Raw genomic sequence first — 22,537 nt, forward strand, 5'->3', positions numbered from 1 at the left:
TATAAATTATTTTTTATTCCTACAATTAAATAAGTTATTAGCTTAGGAATTGCTGTAGTATGAATTATATTATTTTTTTATTCCAGCAACTAAATAAGTTATTCCCTTGGGAATTGCTATCGTAAATTGTTAATTCAAGATGGTTTAATTTAGCGACAATAGTATCTATGTATCAATGGCAGGTATTGTCACCTATGCGATAGCGGAGAGAGAACTCTGCGACCAATTTGTCTTATTCTATTGTCTTAGCGTTAATTGTCTTCGCTTGCAATAGCTTAGTCACATTCATTTCTTGATAAAAGATTTTCATCTTGCCTATCCCATTTCTTTGAGAAGAAAATACTATAATTCTTGCTTTGTAATTCACTTCATTATATTTAGTTTTTATATTAACCTCTTATGTGTTCATAAAAAGTTTTTTTATTTACAATTTATAATTTAAGGCATTAAGTGATTCAAGGTGCTTTGTATCGAATTCTTAGTTGTTGAGTTCTTAGGGAAAGAGGTTCCATGTTGTTAATTTCGCTTTAAGGCTTAAGACTATGGGTTTATCATAAGTGATCATTGGTTAATCACTTAATATTTTGTAGACAGGAAATCAAATCTTTAAATAAAAACTTTCCAAAAAAAAAAATTCATATGTCATTTTATCGAAATTTAAAGTTGGTGACAGAATCTTTTTTTCAATTCGTGTCTTAAATTATTGTTAAAATCCTCATGTATTTGTTAAATTCCTGCATAGGAATTATGCCTAGTCAGACAGCATTGTATGATTCATTGCTAACGTTTTGGTAAATGGGCTGAAAAGATATTTTTAAATATAACTTCCAAATAGAATATTGTTTAATGCAGATGGCAAATACTAGTTGTGAAACTTGTTCCTAAATTGATTTTTTTTTTAGATTTTGAATTTAAGGAACATGAAACATGAAAATCAAATTTTTTTTCAAAATGGTTTTTAATGATTATTAAATTTAAATAGAAAATTTCTCAGTTGAAAAGTCAATAGACTCATATTTTTATTATATATGTATAAATCTACACACCATAGTATCTTCATACTAATATAAATTAGAGGTAAAACTCTTAATAGATATCAAAATTAGATATTTTTCATTATTTTATAAATATCGTTAAATGACAATAAATTTTGTTATTATTGATATTTTTATCGTAGCTATTAATTTGTCATGATTTTAAAATTTAAGCTTCAAAACATTTTTCAGTACTTTCTGGCTAAATTCAATAAAAATGATTTTAATTTTATTTAGATTCATCTATATCATATTTCATCTGAATCAGAGGGCTATTAATTTATATTCTTTATTTGTATATAAGTATAAATCACTTTACAGCCCATTTGAATATAAAAACAAAACAGCATAAAGTTTAAAGTTTGACCTGCGTAAGGTCAATAACTGTTACAGTCCATCCTTGAAATTATTCCATAGATCGCTTTGCATTCCATCCATCATTTGTCGAGAAAGATAAAGTATCATTTTTTCTCTTTTTACTGGTTCACCTTGGCCGAATCTCTAAAGCTTCTCTTACAGAAGGTTATAAGTTAGCAGTAGCAATATTGCTTTATTCAAGTATTTATGGAACTCTCGGGAAATTTATGCTGACTTTTAATGTCAGTCATGTTTTGCTTTCGTTGGCTGTTTATGGTGATCGTAAATTCGTACGATCCTCTCAAATCCGACGTAAAATTGAAAGTATTTTTGTGTTAATGGAGTTATGTTAGCTATTAATAATTTAAAGTAAGAAGTATTATATTGGCGTAAGGCTAAAAACAAACTAAAAGAGTTTTAGGATTAAAGGAAGCAACTCATATGAGTAAAAGGATTCGTGAGAAGAAAAATTATAGTATCAAAGAAATAAATATTAAAAAAAATAAAATAAAAAAGTATAATATAAAAGATATTAAGGAAGTAAACCTAACTGTCAATAAATTTTTGAAAATTTATTTGTTTAGTTTAATGTTTAATATTATTTTTAATTTCAATATGTATGAGATTTTCTTCGATAGGTTGTACTTTATATTGAACATATTTGTAGCCTTGAAGATAACTAACCGAATCGTTGGCAAGTTTTCGAAAGTAAACTAACTGTTATTTATTTTTACCGTCTTCATTCCTCCACTTCAATTTCGACATATTTTTCTTATTACGATGTCTTATAAGTGGAGTTGTTTGTTGGGTTGAAACACTAAACTTCCTAGTTATTATTTTTACATTGAATCATTGTATAATGATAATATTTAGAACTCAATAGAATGTAACATATAACAATTATTGATTTATAATGTTGTTTTATGTTTATGTTTTAATTTATACGCGAAATGTATATTAATGGCCTGCTCTGTATTATTTTATAAATTGTTATTATATTAGGCGTGGCATTCCAAACCCAACCAAGCCCATTTTCAAATTTTTATTTAATGAACAGTTCTGGTTTTGGATCATCACGAGGTAAAAGTTTTTTTTTCCCCTAAAATAGTTGAATAATATGTGATTTAACATTTTTTGGCAGAATTATTTTATCTCGTGATGATCTAGTATCGAAACTCTTCATTAGTAAAATAAATTAAAAATGGTTGTTACTTTTTTGGTACTGAATTGTTAGTAGGTGAAAGAATATTTCTCCAACAGTAGAATAATAGTGGATTTAAATGTTTTAGGAAGAGTTCTATTGTTTCATGGCTGATTTATGAATCCTATGCATCATATATATAGTAATGTGTATAATCCAAAGGTGGAGTACTATTTTTAAACTAATTATGGGTCCAATTACCATATAGTTTAGGCTAACAAGAGTACTGACATCATTTTAGAATAGGACACGTTCGAGTCTGGGTTGTTCCAGAAAATTCCGGTAGTCCCAGGTTTCGTCCTAGTTCACTCGATAGGAACGGTTTTCTCTCCGGCAAATAATAATGTTATCACTTACTCCGTATATTATATGATTGATAAAATATACTTTCGATTTTCCAATTTGTCTTCATTGTTAGAGTGTCGAGTTCCTAATTATCTGGGACAGTTATCGGGAGGTACTGAGAGGGAAATATTTCCCAAGGCAGGGAGTTCCACAAAAACCGGTAATTGTACGTGAGTGGAGTAGGGTGTAATGGTAGCAGCTGCTTCCAGGTGCGGCATGCTCCAGTGGGCCCTCAGTGTGGGGCTTCGTCATCCCTCTCCGGGCCGAGGCTTGCTAATGATTAATTATAGCTTGGTCTTAACTTGTATTTCGGCCCGATTCTGGTTTATTGCCCGTGCCAAGGTGTAGTTAACTTACGGAACATTAACGGCAGAATGTTGGAGGAAGTTGGTTAGTTGCTCAATTTATTGTTTTAAAAATGCATTTAAGGTTGAACTTTGAAGGAAAAAGGTAAACATTGGAGGAAAATTCCGAATTTCTATCTTTATATTTATCTATAGTTTTTCTCTTACCTACTAAAGTGATCCCTGGTTTGTTATAATGATCATTGGCATATTTTAGTTATCTCATCCTAAAACAAGGTAGGGAAGCTCTCTTTTCAAGCAAGAAATAAAAAAAAAAACTGGATCCTTAGGATCGAGGAATCAATTATTGTTCCGTGACTGTCCGTAGTCAAATTTACATTCAAATGTATTCCATCGAACCATCAATCCGATATTGATGAAATGTTTTGGCATTGTGCGTGGTGGTATCTAAATGGTGATCTAGATCTGATTCCGTCCACCTATTTCACTAGACATTCCTATATGTATGGAGATTAGTGGAGATATGGCCTGGTAAAAATAGTATCAAATTCTATCAACTACTTTGGCTTACCTGTGCGAAAAATTCCTTTCTGGATACACTTTTATATCAACACTGGTGGCTCCTGAGATTTATCTCAATTGAGAAAGTATTGGACTTTGAAATATAGCTGCACTATAGAAATCTCCAGAGAGAATATATTATTTACAGAACAGTTTTTACACAAGAAAATAATTCGGTTGTAATTTATCGAGCCTTTAATACAATTTTGAAATCTTAAGGGATTGGTCGAATTGATACCTAGGTTGTTCTATACCGTTTTACTTACGCATGCGTAAACACATTTATCTTGATATATCCCAGTGTGTAAATTTTCACGAATAGCGAAGACACGGTTAATAAACAATGTTATCAATTTTCGTTAATTGCTTTCGCTTCTCCATGCGAAAAACTCCGTCCTGGAAGCGCTTATATTTTAATAGTGGCACGTTCAATGGGTTTATTCTCTAAAGACCTCGAAATTATTTACTTACCCAACATAAATATCCAGAAATGTAATGCAATTTCCAGGAAATGCAGATTTTACAAAAAAAATATTAATAACATTAAGGAAGCTATTCTATACAGTTTTTAATTGTTTTTTTTCTTATCAAAATTATTTTACATAGAGAACGAAAACTCATGAGCAATCGTCTTGAAACATCGCCATTGATTATTAGATTATTATTCCGTCAAAAAACCGTGTCACGTCTATTATCGTATCTAATTAGGGAAAGTATCCCTCTTTTTCTGTTAAAATGACTCCCTTCTCCTAACCTTTAATGAAATAACGATTTTATTGAATTCATAAATAGTTAAATTATTTTTATATGTACAAGTAAATCTTCAATGTTTTGGCCTTTCCTATATGGTTCGTAAAATGATTATTTCCTCGATATAATTGAATATCATCTTTGTTGGTTATTTTCAAATTTTTTTTTTAAATCGGAACACCAGAAAGGGTTCAAAAGCTGTTGCTGATATATATTATATGTCAAAAGCCGTATCTGTATCTGACAGCTCACCATGTTCACCTCCGAAGTTGAGAGGCAAGTTGCGTTGACAAATACCTCAGGCCATGTCGCTGTGACCTCATTTATTTCTGATGTATGTAGTAGCTCTTGCAGCCTTGTATCGAGGGTCAGCCTTACCTGGCCACGTCCGGGCTAAGTACTGCCCTGCATAAATTGGCAGATGTTTCAGCCTTCGTTAGATAATTATGCCATGCAAGATTTTGTCATGACGTACTGCCAACATTTTATAAAATATGGGGATTGTCGCATAATAAATAAAACGTATTTACTTAAAGAAATGTTGGTTATGTATCGAGACAGTTATAATTGAAAAGTTTGGAGTGATTCATATTGAATCTTTTCTTATTGAGTGGATAGACGGAATACTTGTATAAGCTTTAATCATAAAAAAGAGTGAGTCGCAGAGCTCAGTGAATTAGTATTATTTGGTAATATTTTCCACCCGTTTTAAACTAGAAAACAAATATAATGTGTGTTGAATTGTTTCTTTTTAAAAATAATAATTCTTAATAAGAGAGAAAAGTAAAATTAATAGCAAAAATAACAATATTTGTTGACCTAACAAAAAAAAACAATTGCCCTCTAATGGTGTGGTGAGAATAAGTTGATCTGAAAAAAGACGAAGAGAAAAAAAAGTAAATAAAATAGAAGTATTGTCAATAATAGAGTTCATAACGGAATGTCCTGCAGCAGCCTGAGCCTTCAGTCTTCGGGTTGCGGTTGGGTTTCCCAAGTGTAGGTCAAAGATCATTTAACTGTTGGTAACTGGGAGTGGAACTTCATGAACCGTTTTTTGATGTGATTGTGATTTGATTAAAGAAAAGAAAAAATAAGATGTAGGGGGGGGGGGATAGAAGTATGTTGGGTCACCCCCAAAAGGCAATAACTAACTTCGTGAAAAGTATCAAAATTTGTCAATTGATTAAATCTTTAAAGTGCTTTATCTCTGTTAATAATGTTATAATATTTTGATATACTTTTTTTTTTTTTTTTTCGTTTTTTATGAAATTTCATTATGTTGATCTCTGATAAAGTTCATGGGTGTGTTATTTTCGGAGTAAAATATGACAACAAATTATAGTCTATGAAGTTATCAAGTAGTCGAGAGAACATGGTAATTTAATTTTATAGTGAAGCAACAATTTGACGACGCAACAAGGACATGCTGGATGTTTAGAGTTCTTCTCCCGTTTGGGACAGTCAATACTATTCCACAGTGGAAAATAATTGTTGACGTTTCCGTTCTAGGGCTGTGAATACTGAACTTTACTGGGCTTACGTGAAATAAAAATTAATAAACACGCTTGCTTAGTACTAAATTGTTTGATACGATCCTATTAATGATATTTTTTTATATTATTTATTTTATTATAGAATGTATTTCTTACTAATTATTTCTATGTAGTTATCCATTGTGTAAATTATGGAAACAATTTATTAATAGTTTTGTTACTACTTTATTCTTTATAGTCGTACCAGGTTAAAGAGATTGGCGTAAGACTAAGCTAGATTTGCCTGTGGACTCATTAGCGCTGAAGATGTTTTTTCTTCAGTCCTGACCTTGCTTCTCCGGTTGTGTATCAGACGTTCCCAGGGTTTCGACTAACCGTTACCACGCTTCTATTTATCAATCCACATTTAGTTTTCTTTTTTTATATTTATTACCAGCGGTTAAAATAAAAATATTTTTCTGTAATTAATATCTACAGGGTAGTAAGTATTCATGTCTACATTGTTTAAAAAGTTATGAACGAATTAAACCATAATTAATTAGTATTATTGCGACTTATCTTAACCTAAAGAATATTAGGTTATTCCTTCCATTTATTATTCCATATTCAACTTGATGGCATGTGGTTGTGGCCTCCGATAGACAGATGGGCACATCTTTATCAGTCTTTTCTTCTAGATTTTCTATCTTACCACAACGTTGCAGAATGAGTAATACTGATAAATAAACTCAAATTCATACCAAAATTAAAAAAAAAATAAATGAACAAATCTCTGTGTGTTTATGAACAGAAAAATTAATAAAATAAACATAATCAAACTGTACATGAAGCCATAATAAATAAATAAAATGACGGTAGTTTTAAATAAATAAAACTAGAATATAGTAAAATAAGTAAAATTTTGAACTAATATAACAAAAAAAAGATAATAATAAAAATAAAATAAGATCTAGTCACATTTACACAATTATATACAGAATTTTCTAACTGACCGACATTTTAAGATTTTGATCTTCACTAAACTTTTAAAAGTACTTATGTTGTAGATCTAGCGAAGTATACATTTTTCTAAAGGAAAACAATAGTAAAATTATGTTGAACGTTGTGTACTGTTTGTTTTATTATATTTTTATCTCCTTAGTTGTTTATTATTTTGGGGCATGTACTTGTACACCTGCATAATTCTTATGAATATATTTTATTATGAATATAATTCATCATTAATGAATTATTGATTTTTATGTTTTATTAAGTAGTGAAGTATAAAATAAACATTCCTGACACCTTTAAGAGGAATTTAAATATTTCGATTATTTATATTAGGTGCTCAGTTTAATGTTCACTCTGTTTTTGTTTGCTCCATCGGGCTGATCGTTTCTACAACTCTCTCGTTATTCATTCTCTGACACCGATGCCAGTTTTGTTTGCTTCGTTTATCGGGATATTAATGCGATTATTTTTCGAATAAATATATTTAATGTGAATATTGTCATTCCCTTATTAGTTTAAAAAAATAGAATAAAAGAACTGCTTCCTTGCATTCCCCAACTCCGAATGGGTAACAGAAGTTGTAAAGTTCTTATTTAGTCGCTGGTGAAAGTTGAGGTCATTTATCAGATGCTTCATAATTTCCGCATTGTCTATTAAGTTGTAGGCGTATTTGGTTACTCTTATTCAAAGTCGGTCTTTGTCCGAAGTCATCCTAAGATAGAACTCATTGTTCTCTTTTAATGCTTAACTGTGTTCAGAGGAAATTTGTTTACTTTTGTTATCAATTTTTAATTACATGTTTTCTTCTCCTTTTGAAACATCATCTTAACAGTATTACAACTTAAATGTAAATGTATTACCAAGTTTAAGTGTTTAATTGTTTTGTTTTCGAACTCTCTGTTGTGAAAGTTTTGCCTTTCGCACACACGGTATGTCCGCCTCAGACTCGGGCCATTTGCCAAAACGCTCCTGTGGTCTGGATCTCGTTCCAGGAACTATTTTGGTATTTTGTAAAGGCGCATTTGATAGACTTTTCTGTTCCTCTTATATGTTACTAACTGGATGATGTTATTATTACATGTTATAATTATATAGTTATTTGCTTTACTTAACCCTTAACCTTTCGTTAAAATTAAGAAATTTTAGCTAATTCTGTATTAATTGTTAGGTGTAGAATTTCTTGTTATAAATATTTTTTTTTTTTACAGATAATTCATATATTTATCTTCTTGAATTCGTGGTTTGAACTTTGATAATAAAGATAAGGATAGAATCTGCTTCGAATAGGAAAAGGAATACCTTAATCACAACGCTATTAATCCTAGTTTATTAAAGCCCCAATATACAACAGCAGCCAATATCCCAGTACAGATCTTAGTGGGAGAACATGATCTCTTTGTGATAGTGCTTTAGTTGCGAGAATCTCGTTTTTTGGAAATAACTCTGGAAAAGAACTCTTAAAATTTCTAAAAAATCACGGTTTCGTTCATTGTATACCAGGGGTGGCCAACTTTTCTTTATATAAGATCTATTTTTTATCTTAAAGTGTGTCGTGATCGACTTGTCATAGGCGTAGTCTTAGGGGGAGGAAGGCGTCTGAAATGCATACTATGTTTATACACTGTATCAGGCGCCCTCCAGCAAGGTATGGATAAGTAATATATATCTTAAAAACTATTTTTTAAATCACTTATTAAGTTTTTTGAGATATAGTATCATGATGAAAAAAAATTTTCAGACCCAACCTTTGGTAGCAGCATTCTGTCCGTACATGCGATACCTAAAAAAACGATTTTTGGACACTTTTCCAAAACTTGGCATTTAAATGCATTTTAATTTTTAGATCAACTGCAACATATAAGTTGTTGTACTATTTGTTTGTAAATATGAATATGTTGTTATAAAGCTGCACAGTATAGCTGATAATTTGATTTCAATATATCACTTTAGCGTTTTTTTTTTTTGTCCAGAAAAATGTATCATGGTAGAAAAATATGACTTACTTTTTGCTAATCTATCAATAGCTTGCTGAGTACATATCTACCTAATTAAAAACCAACAACAATAATTATTTAAAGGGCCAAAAAATTCACGTCCTGGGGAATTGAAAGAACATAGATAATTAATAACTTTTAATCCTCGGTACACTGAATTCAACCAGACATCGCGAGCGATCAACGATCAACCCAAATTGGCCTCGCGACTTTTTTTGGACTTTTTTTAAAAAATTTTTATTAGTTTATTTTTCATCTCTAAAGTTTCGGCCAACCTGACCATTATTAAAGATAATATTGATCTTTAATTTCATTGCTTTACATGCGTTTTCTAGAACAGATGCAGCTTATAATGCCCAATTCTTATTTAATATTGATTTAATTGATAGTGTTGATAGGATACTTTCCGATAGTAGAAGATAGATAGTTCCAATTAAAAATATAATAGTAAATGATATAGATGACAGAAGTTATTTAACTATATTAAGACTTGGGTACTGTCTTAGCCTGCAACTATTTTGGAAAATTTATGTCAGGGTGTAAAATTAAAAATTGAGATTATCTTTGATAATGGCCGGGTTTGAAAACCAAAGGAGTTGAAAAATAAAGTAACAAAAATATTTAGGCTAAATGGTTTTAATTTATTTTTAAAAATAAACAATTTTTTTTTTCTCTTTCAATCAATAAAATATAGGAAATTCATATTTATCAAATAAATATGGAGAAAATGAAAACTCGTATCATAGGGTTAATGGTTAAGGCAGAGGTTCTTAATCTTTTTCCAAATTTTTTTCTGAATTTTGGACTTTTGAAAAATTGGAAATCTTTCCTTTTTAAAAGCGATTACCCATTTAATTTACTACTTTTCTTGAGAAAATATTAAATATCTAATTTCAACTTTTTTGGTAATAGGAGTATCGTATCTTGTATCCATATTGAGACTGAACAACCACCTCCAAAGACTCGAAAGTTGCTAAATTTTTGGAATTTTATCAGCATACACGATTGTTGTCGCAAAATTTCAAGAATTGGAAATTCTAAGAAAATTGCCGAATTGCTTAATTGAATATTTCGCGGCGTCCTTATAACAGCACCGCGGAGCACAGGGGGATTAATTTAATTAAGTCCAATTAATTAGGGAATCACTGGATTAAGATGATGTTGAAAAAAATAGCAGTTTATCACTTATACAACTAAGCCAAAAGATTATTTTATTGCAGTACTTTCTGGCAGTACAATAGAGAGGACAACTGCTTTTTAGTTCCGTTGCAACATGAAATAAAAGTAAAAACTAATTTGTTCGTTGAAAGCCAAAATAAAGTATTTCGCTTTGAGCTGCTGGCTGTTAGTTAATTGAAGAGCTCTCTTAAGATTCCAGGTTGCGCCTCAACAGAGCCCATGGCTTACAATTAATTTTCATTTCGTTCAACCTTGTCAAGCTCAATTTCGTTATTATTACTACGTGTTATTTCGTTGAAATTTCACTTTTTTGCTGTTTTATCTTATTGTTTTTTTTACTAACATATATACTTATAGATTATTAATATAATGTATATCGATAGTATAAATTTAATTGGATGAGTCTCAATTATTGAGTACAGATTATTTACTAGTAGAAGAATGTCAAATTAAATGATCGAATTTGAGAAATGAACAAAACTAAGCTAAGACCTTAATCTCGTATTTCAACGTCCTTCAAAACATTTTATATCGGTAGTAATATTATAATGATCTTTTATACTTTATCGTGACTCTTTAATTGTATTATTTCTTATTATATAAATTTCTGACCCTCCGGAAAGACGTAATGTTAAAAAGTAGAGATAGGACCAAACCAATATTCCTGTGATACGATCACTCCATGAGCTATTCTTTTCATATCTCTACACCCTTTAAAGTTTAGTAAAACTTGTATACCAGAGGTTTAGTTCCGAGAAGGGATGGTCGAATACTATAAAAAAATTGATACACTGGTTTTAAAATTACCTGAAATCCGTTAAGAGAATTCATGGCTACTCGAATTGAAAAACTCTTTTGGCGAGAAGTGTGACCATTCAAGATGCGATTAAGTCAGAATTCACTAAATAGAAAAGGACGTTCTTTGTCGTTTTCTTTTCTCTTTTCTTGTCCGTTTCCTGTTTCCTTATTGCGAAAAAGTGGCCTTATGTTACATTCCATAGGGTAACCTTTACTAGCCTTTGTGGCGTAAAAGGAAACTTTCGTTTATCTCTAAGCATACGTGGTTTACATTATTGAAGATTATTTACGTGACTACTTCTGTTCATTGAAAAATGTGTAACACGTACATTTTGTATCCATATCCAGGTTCGTGAGGTCTCAGATTGTAGCATGCGGCTTATAAATATTCGGGTTGTCCTTCACTTTAAGTCGATTTCATATGAAATTTTAAGGTAAAAACTTGGTGATTTTTTTTCAAAATTTCAGTTGGAAAGAGAGATCAATATTTAGATACTTTCTATTATTCTTTATTCGGGCGAATAAAGTCCAGTTGCATTTTTGTTAAGTGTAAAATAAATTATTTTTCATGAACATTAATATAATATTTTCTATGCTAAGGTATATTATTTATTGTTGGAAGAAAGTCCGGGTGGTGGTCAATAAAGGTGTCAATTTAGTAAAAGAAAAGTATTTATTGTTAACAACGTTTCGCCCCACTTTATAGGGCTTCGTCAGTGCTGTCAGGATGAAACAAAGCTGAAGTGTGTTTTTCAATCAGTCTTCAGTTTTGTTTCTATCTGATCTAACTAAGTCCTACAAAGTGGGGCAAAACGTTGGTAAACAATAAATAGTTTTCTTTTACTATTTTGATACCTTTATTGACCGCAACCCGGACTATCTTCCTACAATCTACTTCATACGGTCGACTATCTTCTTCCAGTATATTATTTATAAAATATAAAATTAGTTTTATATAATTTTCGTTTACAGGTCAGAATAAGTGAAAGTATTGCGTAATCTCGTGAAGAGTTCGTACCCCTAAATTCCTCCCTTATGGCTACGCCACTTCTTCTATCTTATCTTAATAGAAATATTTTTCCCAGCCAGACAGAAGAGGCTGACCTTCATACTCTGCAGTTGGCTGCTTCTCTGCTCCAAACCTAATAGCTCCATTATTATTATTATTATTCATGCGTCGACTTGACCTTCGTTTATTTCGCAGTAATCCTTAAGGAAAGTCTGAAGATTCAGATTAGATTAAGAATCGCAAAAAGGATTCAAGTCCTAAATACATTGTTAATTCATTGGCGACACTTAGCTATTCGCATACTGAACATCGAGAAAGTATTGTGGTGGTTGGTAACTTTGGAAAGTCTGATTGGAATGGCGAAGGACATTCACCCATGAGATGTTGGGTCTCCCAACCTGTCCATCTCTTGCATTAGTGGGTTCGATCTTTAATGACTTCGATGAGGCCATTTATTTTATTAATTAAGTAAGAGAAAGTGTTCACATCTTACGATTAGGTCCTCCTATACCAATTAATAGGGGTATTCATGATGTTGTGTTAAATGTTAAATGTTTTACCATGTTAAATGTTATAACTATAAGATTGTAAGCAGCCCTATTTGAAGTCATGTTAAACGTTAAATGCATAAGAGCTCCTAGCGGATTTTCTCAGCAACTTGTTGTATAAGCCTTTATGTTTATAACCTTCCTTCCAGACCCTCATTGTTTACTTCAGTTTTGATTTAAGTAATTAATTGCAACATGCCTAGAGTGAGTGAAAAGTGGAATTTGTGTGAAAGTTTAGCCTATGAAATGAAATGAAAAAATAACTTTATTCTGAGACATATGTCCCCTAAGAATAATTACATGGTTCATATAGTGAGATTTTTATCTGGCGAGCATTTACAAATTTTCAGATAGTAGAATGAAATTACATTGTTTTTTTTTTACTGTTTTTTTTCCTCAAATGTATCATTAAAATTATCCATTCTGGTTTAATAACAGGGATATGAATACCACAAACACACGAAAGAACTGAGCTGTCACAACAAAAATGGCGGCGATCTCAACTGGTCTATTGTGTGACGTCATTCTCCATTTAACAGACCAAGTAACAGACTCTCAGCCATGTTAAATGTTATTTCGTTTTACCATGGTAAAAGAAGGCAATTTTTTTTCGATTTAACATGAGTTTTTCCATTTAACACGCTTTAACATGTTAAACCAAAGATCATGAATACCCCTAATGTGTTATTTATATTTTGTTCCCAAAATCAGTTGAGCCCAGTTAAGTATGTATTGATATCATTGCACATCAGATTTAAAGTGTTGCACATAGAATTAAAGACCAATTACATTCTTTAATTGTGCTATAATATCAAGAGTGCCCGCATAGATAGGAATGTGGGTTCAAAAAAAATATTAACTAAAGATTAGGTTTAAGTGAAACCCTCATTGGTTAGGAGTAATCTATTGTCTGAGATTTATCTGTAACTCTAAGGCTAGTTGGGTATTCCTTGTCTGTTTCCTGTAATTCTATTAGTAAACAACTGTCCGAAGAGGCGTTTTCAGGAAATTCGCAATGTAAATGTAATTAGGTTGTCCAGGGTAGTTGCCATATTTATGCAAGCTTTGTAGCTTTAAGTTCTATGCTTTGACACTTGTTCAAAGTGGATAGAAATAGAAGGTTTGAGAATAGATTCCTTGCGTCAATTGTTCTCTTCGTGCTCAATGGGATTATACCTTTAAAGGAAATTGATGAAATTTAATCCTTTGTATTATTTAAAATTGCAAATTTAACTATTATGAGTTATACTTTATAAATGTGTTTATTTTATACATTAAATGACTGACAAAGTTGGTATTTGATAGTTTATTAATTAAAAATCTATTTTAAATTGTTTTCTTAATGCTTAAAATATACTTGGCAGTTTGAACATTTAGGACTATTTATTTTTTTATTTTGGTACATTTCGATACATATTTGTATAATTAAGACGAATCTAAACTGACTTTTGAAATGAAACTTTGATTTAAAGAAATACTATAAAATTGCGCACAATAATATACAATAATACCATTTAGAGGAATCTTCTAAAAAAATTATATAACATTTTTACTTATAAGTTCCAATTTATGGACCCGTGACTTGGTGAGTTGTATAGACACCTATGTTTCTTATTTTATTGTTATAAATAATAACCCTAGTTCTTATCCTTAATATGCTCTATTTTAACGTACTTTTAGTAGTCTTCATACAAAACCTTTTTTTGGTGACTGAATTCGTCCAACAGAAAATCAGGACTCCACACTTGGACTGGAAATTCATTTTTTATGTGAAACAAATAAAATAATTTAAATTTCATTTATCAATTTCTCACATTTTTTTTTTTATCATTCTATGGGCCTATGAGGAAGTGTAAGTTTTCTTCATCTTTTGAGGGTTATTTAAATATGCATATAATTAGGACATCTTGCCTAATATTTATCACTGTATTGAAAAAAGATAACCAACATTTTTAAAATTTTTTTTTATAACTATGCTGATAAGATACCTGAAATTTCTCAGCCTCCCACGAAAAAAAATCTTTTATCTTCTTGCCTGTTACTGTATTATCAACGTTCTCTGGCTTATTAGCTGTTGTTAGTGTTGTCATATTTGTTATTGTTAGTGTATTAGTGTTATTGTTATTGTTAGTGTATTTTGTTATTTTTGTGTAGAAATAAAAGCTATGATTAGTGTTAGTGTATTGTTTTTTAATGGGCAGTCAGACCAATCAGAAGTGGAAATCCATGTCTCTGGGAACACCTTCATAATTGGTTTTCTCCTTTCATCTGATTTCTCTCGGTTATTTAAAATGGTTTAGAAACCGATACACTGCTCCACGAAATTACGAAGTGGATATCAGAAGTGGGGGGTCCGCTTGCTCCCCTCCCCTTCGTTATTTCGGTAAAATGGAGACCGAAGAGGGTCCCGGCATTGATCCTTCATTAGGATAATTGTTCCTGTCTACTCTTCTTCGCATCCAGCTACTTTTTTCCCTTTTTGTTTTGTTCCTCTCCTTTCATTTCTTTTCTTTTTTTAGTTTCATCTACTTTTTTTCTTTATCTTTGAAAAGCTACTGTCTGTGGATTTTATTCTGTCCAGATTTTTTTGTTTCTGGTTTTTGTTCTTAAAATGACCTTAGTTTACACAGAATGTTGCATTTGTTCTTTAGAGAATATTCATACTTCTATCTCCAGAGGAAGGTTTTATGAATTGATACGTGAATAACACTATAGATCAAAACAGTATCAACTTAATGGTTAAGATTATTTGGTCAATTCTATATTTAAATGCACTGATGCATACAAAACCGATTTATCAATTCCTTGATTGTAAGGAATGAATAGAAATTACTAATAAATATCAATTTTTGAATTAATACTATTTTTATTTAATGTTTTAAATAGGAATTGGGAGCTATTTTGGCCGTTCCAATTTAAAAATGATTTTAGAACTTATAAAATATTATAATCAATGTCTTCTTATTTTTCTCTCTGCGATAGGAATTTTGACCTATTATAATTATCTAAAAGTTGGAATATCTTTACCACCACGTTTATGTAACTGGTATAACAACTATTTGTCAAGTAACCTAAAAATCACTTGATTGTGTAGTATTTTTATCTTTGAACCTTTTTGACTTCACCGAAAAGTCTATTTGTTTTTATAAGACTTTATTTTTTAAAAAAAATCCATCTATTAAATTAAAAAACACGAAAAAAAAATGTAATTGCCCTTATTAATCACTTAAATGTTATGTTGACATAATGATCATATTGAGAATTGCTAACTTCTCCGTCTTTTAAGTTGGAATTCCAGTCTCTGAATGTTTTATGTTTAGTTTAAATTTTGATGGGAAAGTAGTGTATGAAAATCGCTTTCTCACTGTAATGAACTAAATCTTTTACATATCTTATTCTCCATTACCCACAAGAGTGAATTAACTCTTCTAAACTATATATCGGCTGTATAATTTTATGATAAGAGATTGGGGTACATAATTTTTCTTTTCGACAAAATATTTAAAGAAAAAAATTGTTACTTTTTATTAAATTTATATTAGGGGTTTTCATGATGTTGTGTTAAATGTAAAATGTTTTACCATGTTAAATGTTATAGGTATAGGATTGTGGGCAGCCCCATTTAAGTCATGTTAAATGTTAAATGCATGAGAGCTCTTGGGTCTTGTTATATAACCTATCCTTCGAAAATTTCATGTTATTGTTTACTTCTAAGTTTTGATTAAAGTCATTTATTACAACATGCCTAAATTTAGTGAAAAGTAGAAGTTGTTGATCTTCTAACTTGTAAGGAAGAGAATCAAGATGAGCTAATTGTCAAGTGTCATTACATTATTATTATTATTATTGTCATCCATTGCTTTATTAATATTAAATTATTTTTAGGTGTTTTTGAAGTTAAACTCAACTCCCAATTGCTTTATCAGTTTCCAAAACAATACTAAGACAATCAAAACAAAAACTACGAACAAGTATCCTAACACAACAAACAAAATGTGACGAGCTCAGTTGGTCTGTTGCGTGACGTCATTCTCCATTTAACAGACCTAGTAACAGAATCTCAACCATGTTATATGTTACATCGTTTTAACATAGTAAAAGAAGGAAATATTTCTCCATTTAACATGAGCTTTTTTTCCATTTAACACGCTTTAACATGTTAAACTAAAGATCATGAATACTCCCATCATATGGGAATATGAGTTCTATAAAATAAACCATGAATTGACATTCGATGAATCTTATTTTGTGAATGTTACCATTGACGAACTTCGTCGTAAAAATAAATGTGTCTTTTCTTCCGCATCACTCATTCATGCAAGATCAGATTTGCCTGGAGTAATGCAGTTAAAAGAAGTACTGCTCTTATATTACCTATATGTTTTATACAATCTCACATTCCATTTACGAATAAAAATTACAAGTCTCAAAGGCTAAGTTAGTAACCTCCAACTTCTAAAAAATGCAGCATGCATCTCATTCTGCAATCCAATCAAATAACTACTATAATTTTTGGCTAGGCAATGTGTTATTCTGATACTTATAAGAATGACACTTTGCGTTGCGTTAACCTATAGCTTTACATTAAGTTGAAAAGTTTTATCCTTAAAGCCTACGAAAAATGTCTTTTCTTATCAATTCATAACGGGTCTCTTACATTAGGAAAGCAACTCAAACGTTAAAAAGGAAATAACACTTGATGAATCTTAGTATTCAACGCGGTGTAGGAAGGTAGATGAACCTAACTATGTCTGACGTTAGCTTAGAAGTATTCAATTCTTGATTTCCTCGATATGACTAAATATAACCGGTAGTATCCTGTCTTATCTCTAAACCAAGTATTGGTCAAAACGTTACTATTATTGGAAATCCGTTTATGTAAAAATATGTTTTTCCTGTCAATATAATATAAAATTTTAAAAATTAAAATTGTTGTGTATATGTAGTTTTAATAAATTATGTATAGCATTCATAATATAAAAGTATATTATGTACTCAAAGGATATATTTTTGGATAATGTACACAAAATTCTAATAAATAAAATGAAATCCCTTATTTATGTATTAAATACAGACCGGCCAATGCTTCGCTATTGCCAAATTCAGGGATATATAGATTAATTAAATTTTTTATATAAATTTTAGATAAATATAACATGTATTATTATTTGTATTTACACTTTAGATTATTTACTGAATTAATTGCTTATTATATCAATTTAGTTTATACAATATTTAGCAGCAATATTTAATAAAGCTATATGAAAATATGTAATAAAATATGTGGTGTCTCTATATACTTTACTAACCGATTTCCATAAAACTATTTCATCTCTTAATACTAATATTGGTCCAATAAGGATATATGTAGGAAACAGATAATAAAATTATCATTTAGAATGTTCATACTTTTAAGTAATAGTTAATAAACGAAATCCAAAGAGAACTTGCCTAAATTCTCTACTTTTTTTTAATATATGTAAAAGTTCAATAGAAGTCATCTTCGATAGTAATATTCCGAATTCATATTTTTTTGTTTTGTTTTGTTTTGCAAATAATTTAATTACTATAAAAATAGCATTTTTATATTAAAAATAGGCTGAAAAAATTAGAAAATAAACTTTTTTGGCTCTTTTCGCCTTCAATTTTTTTTGAAAAATGAAAAAAAATAGAAATATCTTTCACAATAATCAACCAATCTAAACGAAACGGAATTGCTTTAGGGCTCTATACTTTGCACCGAAGGGAACAAATCTCATCTAATTAAACCAATTAGAACCAGAGATATAAAATAAAACGTTTGAAAAGTTTTATGTTATTTGGGACCAATATTTCGCCATTAATAGGGCATTAAGTCTAAATATAAATAAATTAATGTTGGTCAAAAGATCAGAGATAGTAACTTAGGATTTTGATAAAATTCAGAGAAGTTATGAAAGATTATTTGACCAATGAACATAAAAGAAAAAAATCAAGTTCACAAATTAGACGACGCTAAAAAAAATTTGTTAGCCTACTTTACTTGAAACCTCACAAGGGTATAATATTTTTTTGTGAATACGAAATCATGTAATGGTATCAATAATAATTTTTTTTATTCCTCAGAAAAAACAAATCAGTTGGTGTATAATAACCGTGGAAAAAAGTATACTTTCGGAGCTACGCGCAAAAAATGTTTTAAATTTATTCATAACTTTTTTCTGTCAGAGAAATCGGGGGTTTCATCAGCTTTAAAGCTTTCCATAATTAAATCCGTACCGCTACAACCCATGAAGGGTCAGCGTTCAGTACTTTGTAAGGAAATTCTGTTACTAGACCTACGGTTGTTCAAGGAGGTGATTTAGTCAGAAACTCGCACGACCACCAGATTTTTTTGCTCAATTAAGGGTACCCAATTTTAGAGGGTACCACAGGAGTTGAATCGCACTACAGTGTGACAAAAAACAATTTTCTGCCCTGCCAGATTCGGACTTGATTCCTTTGAGTCCGTAGCTACGGCGTCCCGCGGCTACCCACGCTCCCTTAAAGCTTGCCATGGCAACAGATAATATTTTGAAAAAAAAAAGCATTTAAAACAGTCCAGTACTTCAAAAGTTTACTGTGGACAAATTTTCGAACCATTCCTTTTTATTTATATATAATTTATTTATATATGATTTATTTTTAAAAAAAACCTTTAGTTGAGAGACTGTTGTAATTCACTAATCAACGTATCGCTAATTCAGGCGTCGTCAGTATTGAAATCCTATCAGCATAATACAAACTTCCCTCCTGTCCCGTGTCCATTTCTTGGTAATATCAATAGAAATTTTATAATTATGTATTACCGGCACTATACAGTTTCTACTCCGTGCCCTTTTCTAAGTTATATCAATACAAAATTTTGATTAAGCCTTATTAAGACGATTTTCTTAGTTTAGATATGATTATTCATGACTGATATCATAATTTCACTTTGAGCCCTCTTAGTTAAAAAATGTTATATGTTATTCGTTTTGTATATTTGTTTTATTAATAATTAAACAACCGTTCATGGGATTAATTAATAATAACATTTTTAAATAAATAATATGTCAAATCATTTTTAAGTGCTCTTTTTATTATATAATATTCCTGGTGGAAGTAACTGGTAGTAAACGGTGATATGTGACAAAGAGTTGTAAACAGTATTGTAAACTGTGAGCCATTGTTCACGTATTTAATGTTGATTAATGACGAAATTATTGTCTGTATGTGACTGATGAGTAATAGCACATTATTCATGATTAACTACTCTTGTGAAACAAGAATTAGTAACCCAGACTTGAAATAACCAAACTTTACTGTAGTCTTGTGATTTAATTACTCTAAGTATCTTGATACTGAATAAGTACTCGTGTGTTTCAGCAACTCTACTTACTTGTACTTCAGAGTATTATTTTTTCTTAAAACTAATTCGATTTTATTTATTCATTTGTCCCTTAGGGCCATGATTATAGTTTTATCTTATTACGTCTAACCTTTTTTGGTTTAAGATGTATTGATGAAACTTTCAACTGCTTAGATAAAATTTTAAATTAGAGTATATTTTGTAGGAAGATAGTCCGGGTGGCGGACAATAAAGATATCAAACTAGAAAAAGAAAACTATTTATTGTTATCGCTCCACTTTGTAGGGCTTCTTCAGGGCTAAATGAAAAAACAAGATACAAACATTTTAGAATCTATTTAAAATTTACAATCAACGAAACATTAAAATAAAAACATTTCAAAACAACTGTTAAGTTTATAAAGCAAATAAAATAGAAATAATCAAGTGTGATAAAAGTTCTGAATACAGATAGGAGGCTACTCATTAAAATTAGTTGTAAGTATGGTAAAGAAGTAGGTGTAAAAAAGTAGAACAGATAGGTGAAGTAGTTATGGTATAGCTGAGGTATAGTAATATGTAAAAGGAGATATTTGAAAATTGATAAAAATAAACAATAAACATTGGGGTAATAACCAGCAGTCAGATTGAAATAACGACAGAGAAAAAATAAAAAACTCTGGTATAGAAAAATGCTCCCATTTCCTAGGCAAACCCTTAGGAAGGGTAAGAATTTTTATAATATATAGATGGGTAAACTAATAGAAACATCTAATCTCATATCTAATATTACAATAGATAAATATATTGTAATATTAAACATTTTTTTATAGCTGTTTCCCTTTTTTCTCTGTCGTTTACTGTGTAACAATCTGACAGGTGATTATCCCCTATGTTCATTGTTCATTTTTATCAATTTTCTTAATACCTCACCTATACCATATCTACTTCATTTCTCTGCTCTACCTCTTTACCATATTTATTACTATATTTTAATGAGTAGTCTTCTACAATTTATTAGTCTAGATCTGTATTAAGAACTTTTATTACACCTGGTTAATTATTTTTTATATACTTTATAAACATAAAAATTGTTTTGAAATGTTTTTATTGTAATGTTTCGTTGGTTCTAAAATGTTTGTGTCTTGGTTTTTTCATTTAGCCCTTACGTAGCCCGGCAAAGTTGGGCGAAACGTTGGTTAACAATAAACAGCTTTCTTTTACTATTTCGTTACCTTCATTGACCGCCACTCAGACTATCTTCCTACAATCTGATTCATACGGTAAACTATCTTCTTCCACTAGAGTGAATTTTGTTTCATGTAATCACAATTGATTCCATAATGTTATTAAAAATAATTAAAATTAAAGAAGTAGTAGAATATTTACTATTAACTAGTATTTTAAATGATAAGTTCAAAGAATGGGAATTTTATATAGAAACATAATTAAAGAAAGAATATATTGCGTCATAAGTGAAATGGACATAGATAGATCCTACAAATAAGCAAAAATATAAGAATATGGAATTAAATATCCTATATATATATATATATATATACAATTAAGTTGTTTTGCCTGATATATTGATTTATATATTATATTATTCCCATATGTTTCATCATTGATTATTTAAATGAATTTTTTAAGTTAATCAAGGCCATCTTGTATATTTTGGACAGGTCTTTTTTCTTTCAGGTTATATATTGTTTTTTAGTTGTTATAATTTTTTAAAATAATTAATATCTAGTATTACATTTTTTTTTAAAACATTCCATAATAATTGTTTCTTGTTTTTATTTCAGGTGAGCGTTTTTGTGTGATGGGTTTATTACTGGTGGTGAGTTCATTGCCCTTAATTTTTTTTTTAAAGAAGTTCAAAAATAACTTATATTTTCTGAATTCTATTCATAATATTCGTAATTTAAAGTTTTTAAAAATATTGAGGTGTTGAGTTCTTAAGTCATTTCTTTCCTCTACTCAAAATAGATTAATTCTATCCAGTAAATAAATAAAAAAAAAAAAAGGCTTCAAGGTTTCTTGTTGTGCTGGTCTAACCCTCTTTATAGCAGTCGATATTTTTTTTTCTGAATAAACATTCAGCTTAAGTCAATACTATGTTTATTCATATTAATGTAGACAGGTGGCCAGAAGGAAATAAAAAATATTATTCATCTGATTATCTATTATAAATAAATTAAAAAAAGAAATAAATATAAAACTATAAATACATGCAGGCAGGTGCTTTGTGTTCCAGTTTGTAAGGCCATATATAATGAGCCTTATAAAGGTATCTCCTGGTATGGATGGGTCATGGTCTATCCTGTATAATAAAACACAAGTTTTCTAGTTAAGAAAATCGATTTAATTTTATTAATGTTTAATGTTTAATCTTGGATTTAATACCTGGAAGCTCTTAAAATTTCATATTTTTTTTTTTTAAGACTTATTATATTAAATAATATATATGAAGAGAAGATGGTTGGGGGTGCGTTTAGAAAATATCACCAATACGTTGTAAAACTTGTTTAATAGTGCTAACGTTCCAGCTAGAATTTCTAGCCTTTATCAGGGCTAAGAACAAAGAACAAGATAACAACCAATGAATAAAAAAAAAAAAAAAAAA

The 22,537-nt window shown here is 29.9% G+C and overlaps 1 protein-coding gene across 3 annotated transcripts in view; it reads left to right on the plus strand.

Annotated features, from left to right (window-relative positions):
- The window catches only part of step (cytohesin steppke), a 205,702-nt gene that overhangs the window by 80,533 nt on the left and 102,632 nt on the right, over positions 1-22,537 (plus strand). Inside the window, exon 1 of one of the 3 annotated variants that reach the window (XM_014427982.2) lies at positions 21,719-21,751. The exons of the other annotated variants lie outside the window; for them this stretch is intronic. Within the exon in view, the coding sequence (XP_014283468.1) occupies positions 21,734-21,751 (18 nt within the window). The 5' untranslated portion in view covers positions 21,719-21,733. Of the gene's footprint in view, positions 1-21,718; positions 21,752-22,537 lie in introns of those variants that run through there. 3 annotated transcript variants of the gene reach the window in all.

Source organism: Halyomorpha halys, unplaced genomic scaffold (genome assembly GCF_000696795.3).
Source record: "Halyomorpha halys isolate HHAL.00 unplaced genomic scaffold, Hhal_1.1 Scaffold685.1, whole genome shotgun sequence".
Taxonomy (NCBI): Eukaryota; Metazoa; Arthropoda; class Insecta; order Hemiptera; family Pentatomidae; genus Halyomorpha; species Halyomorpha halys.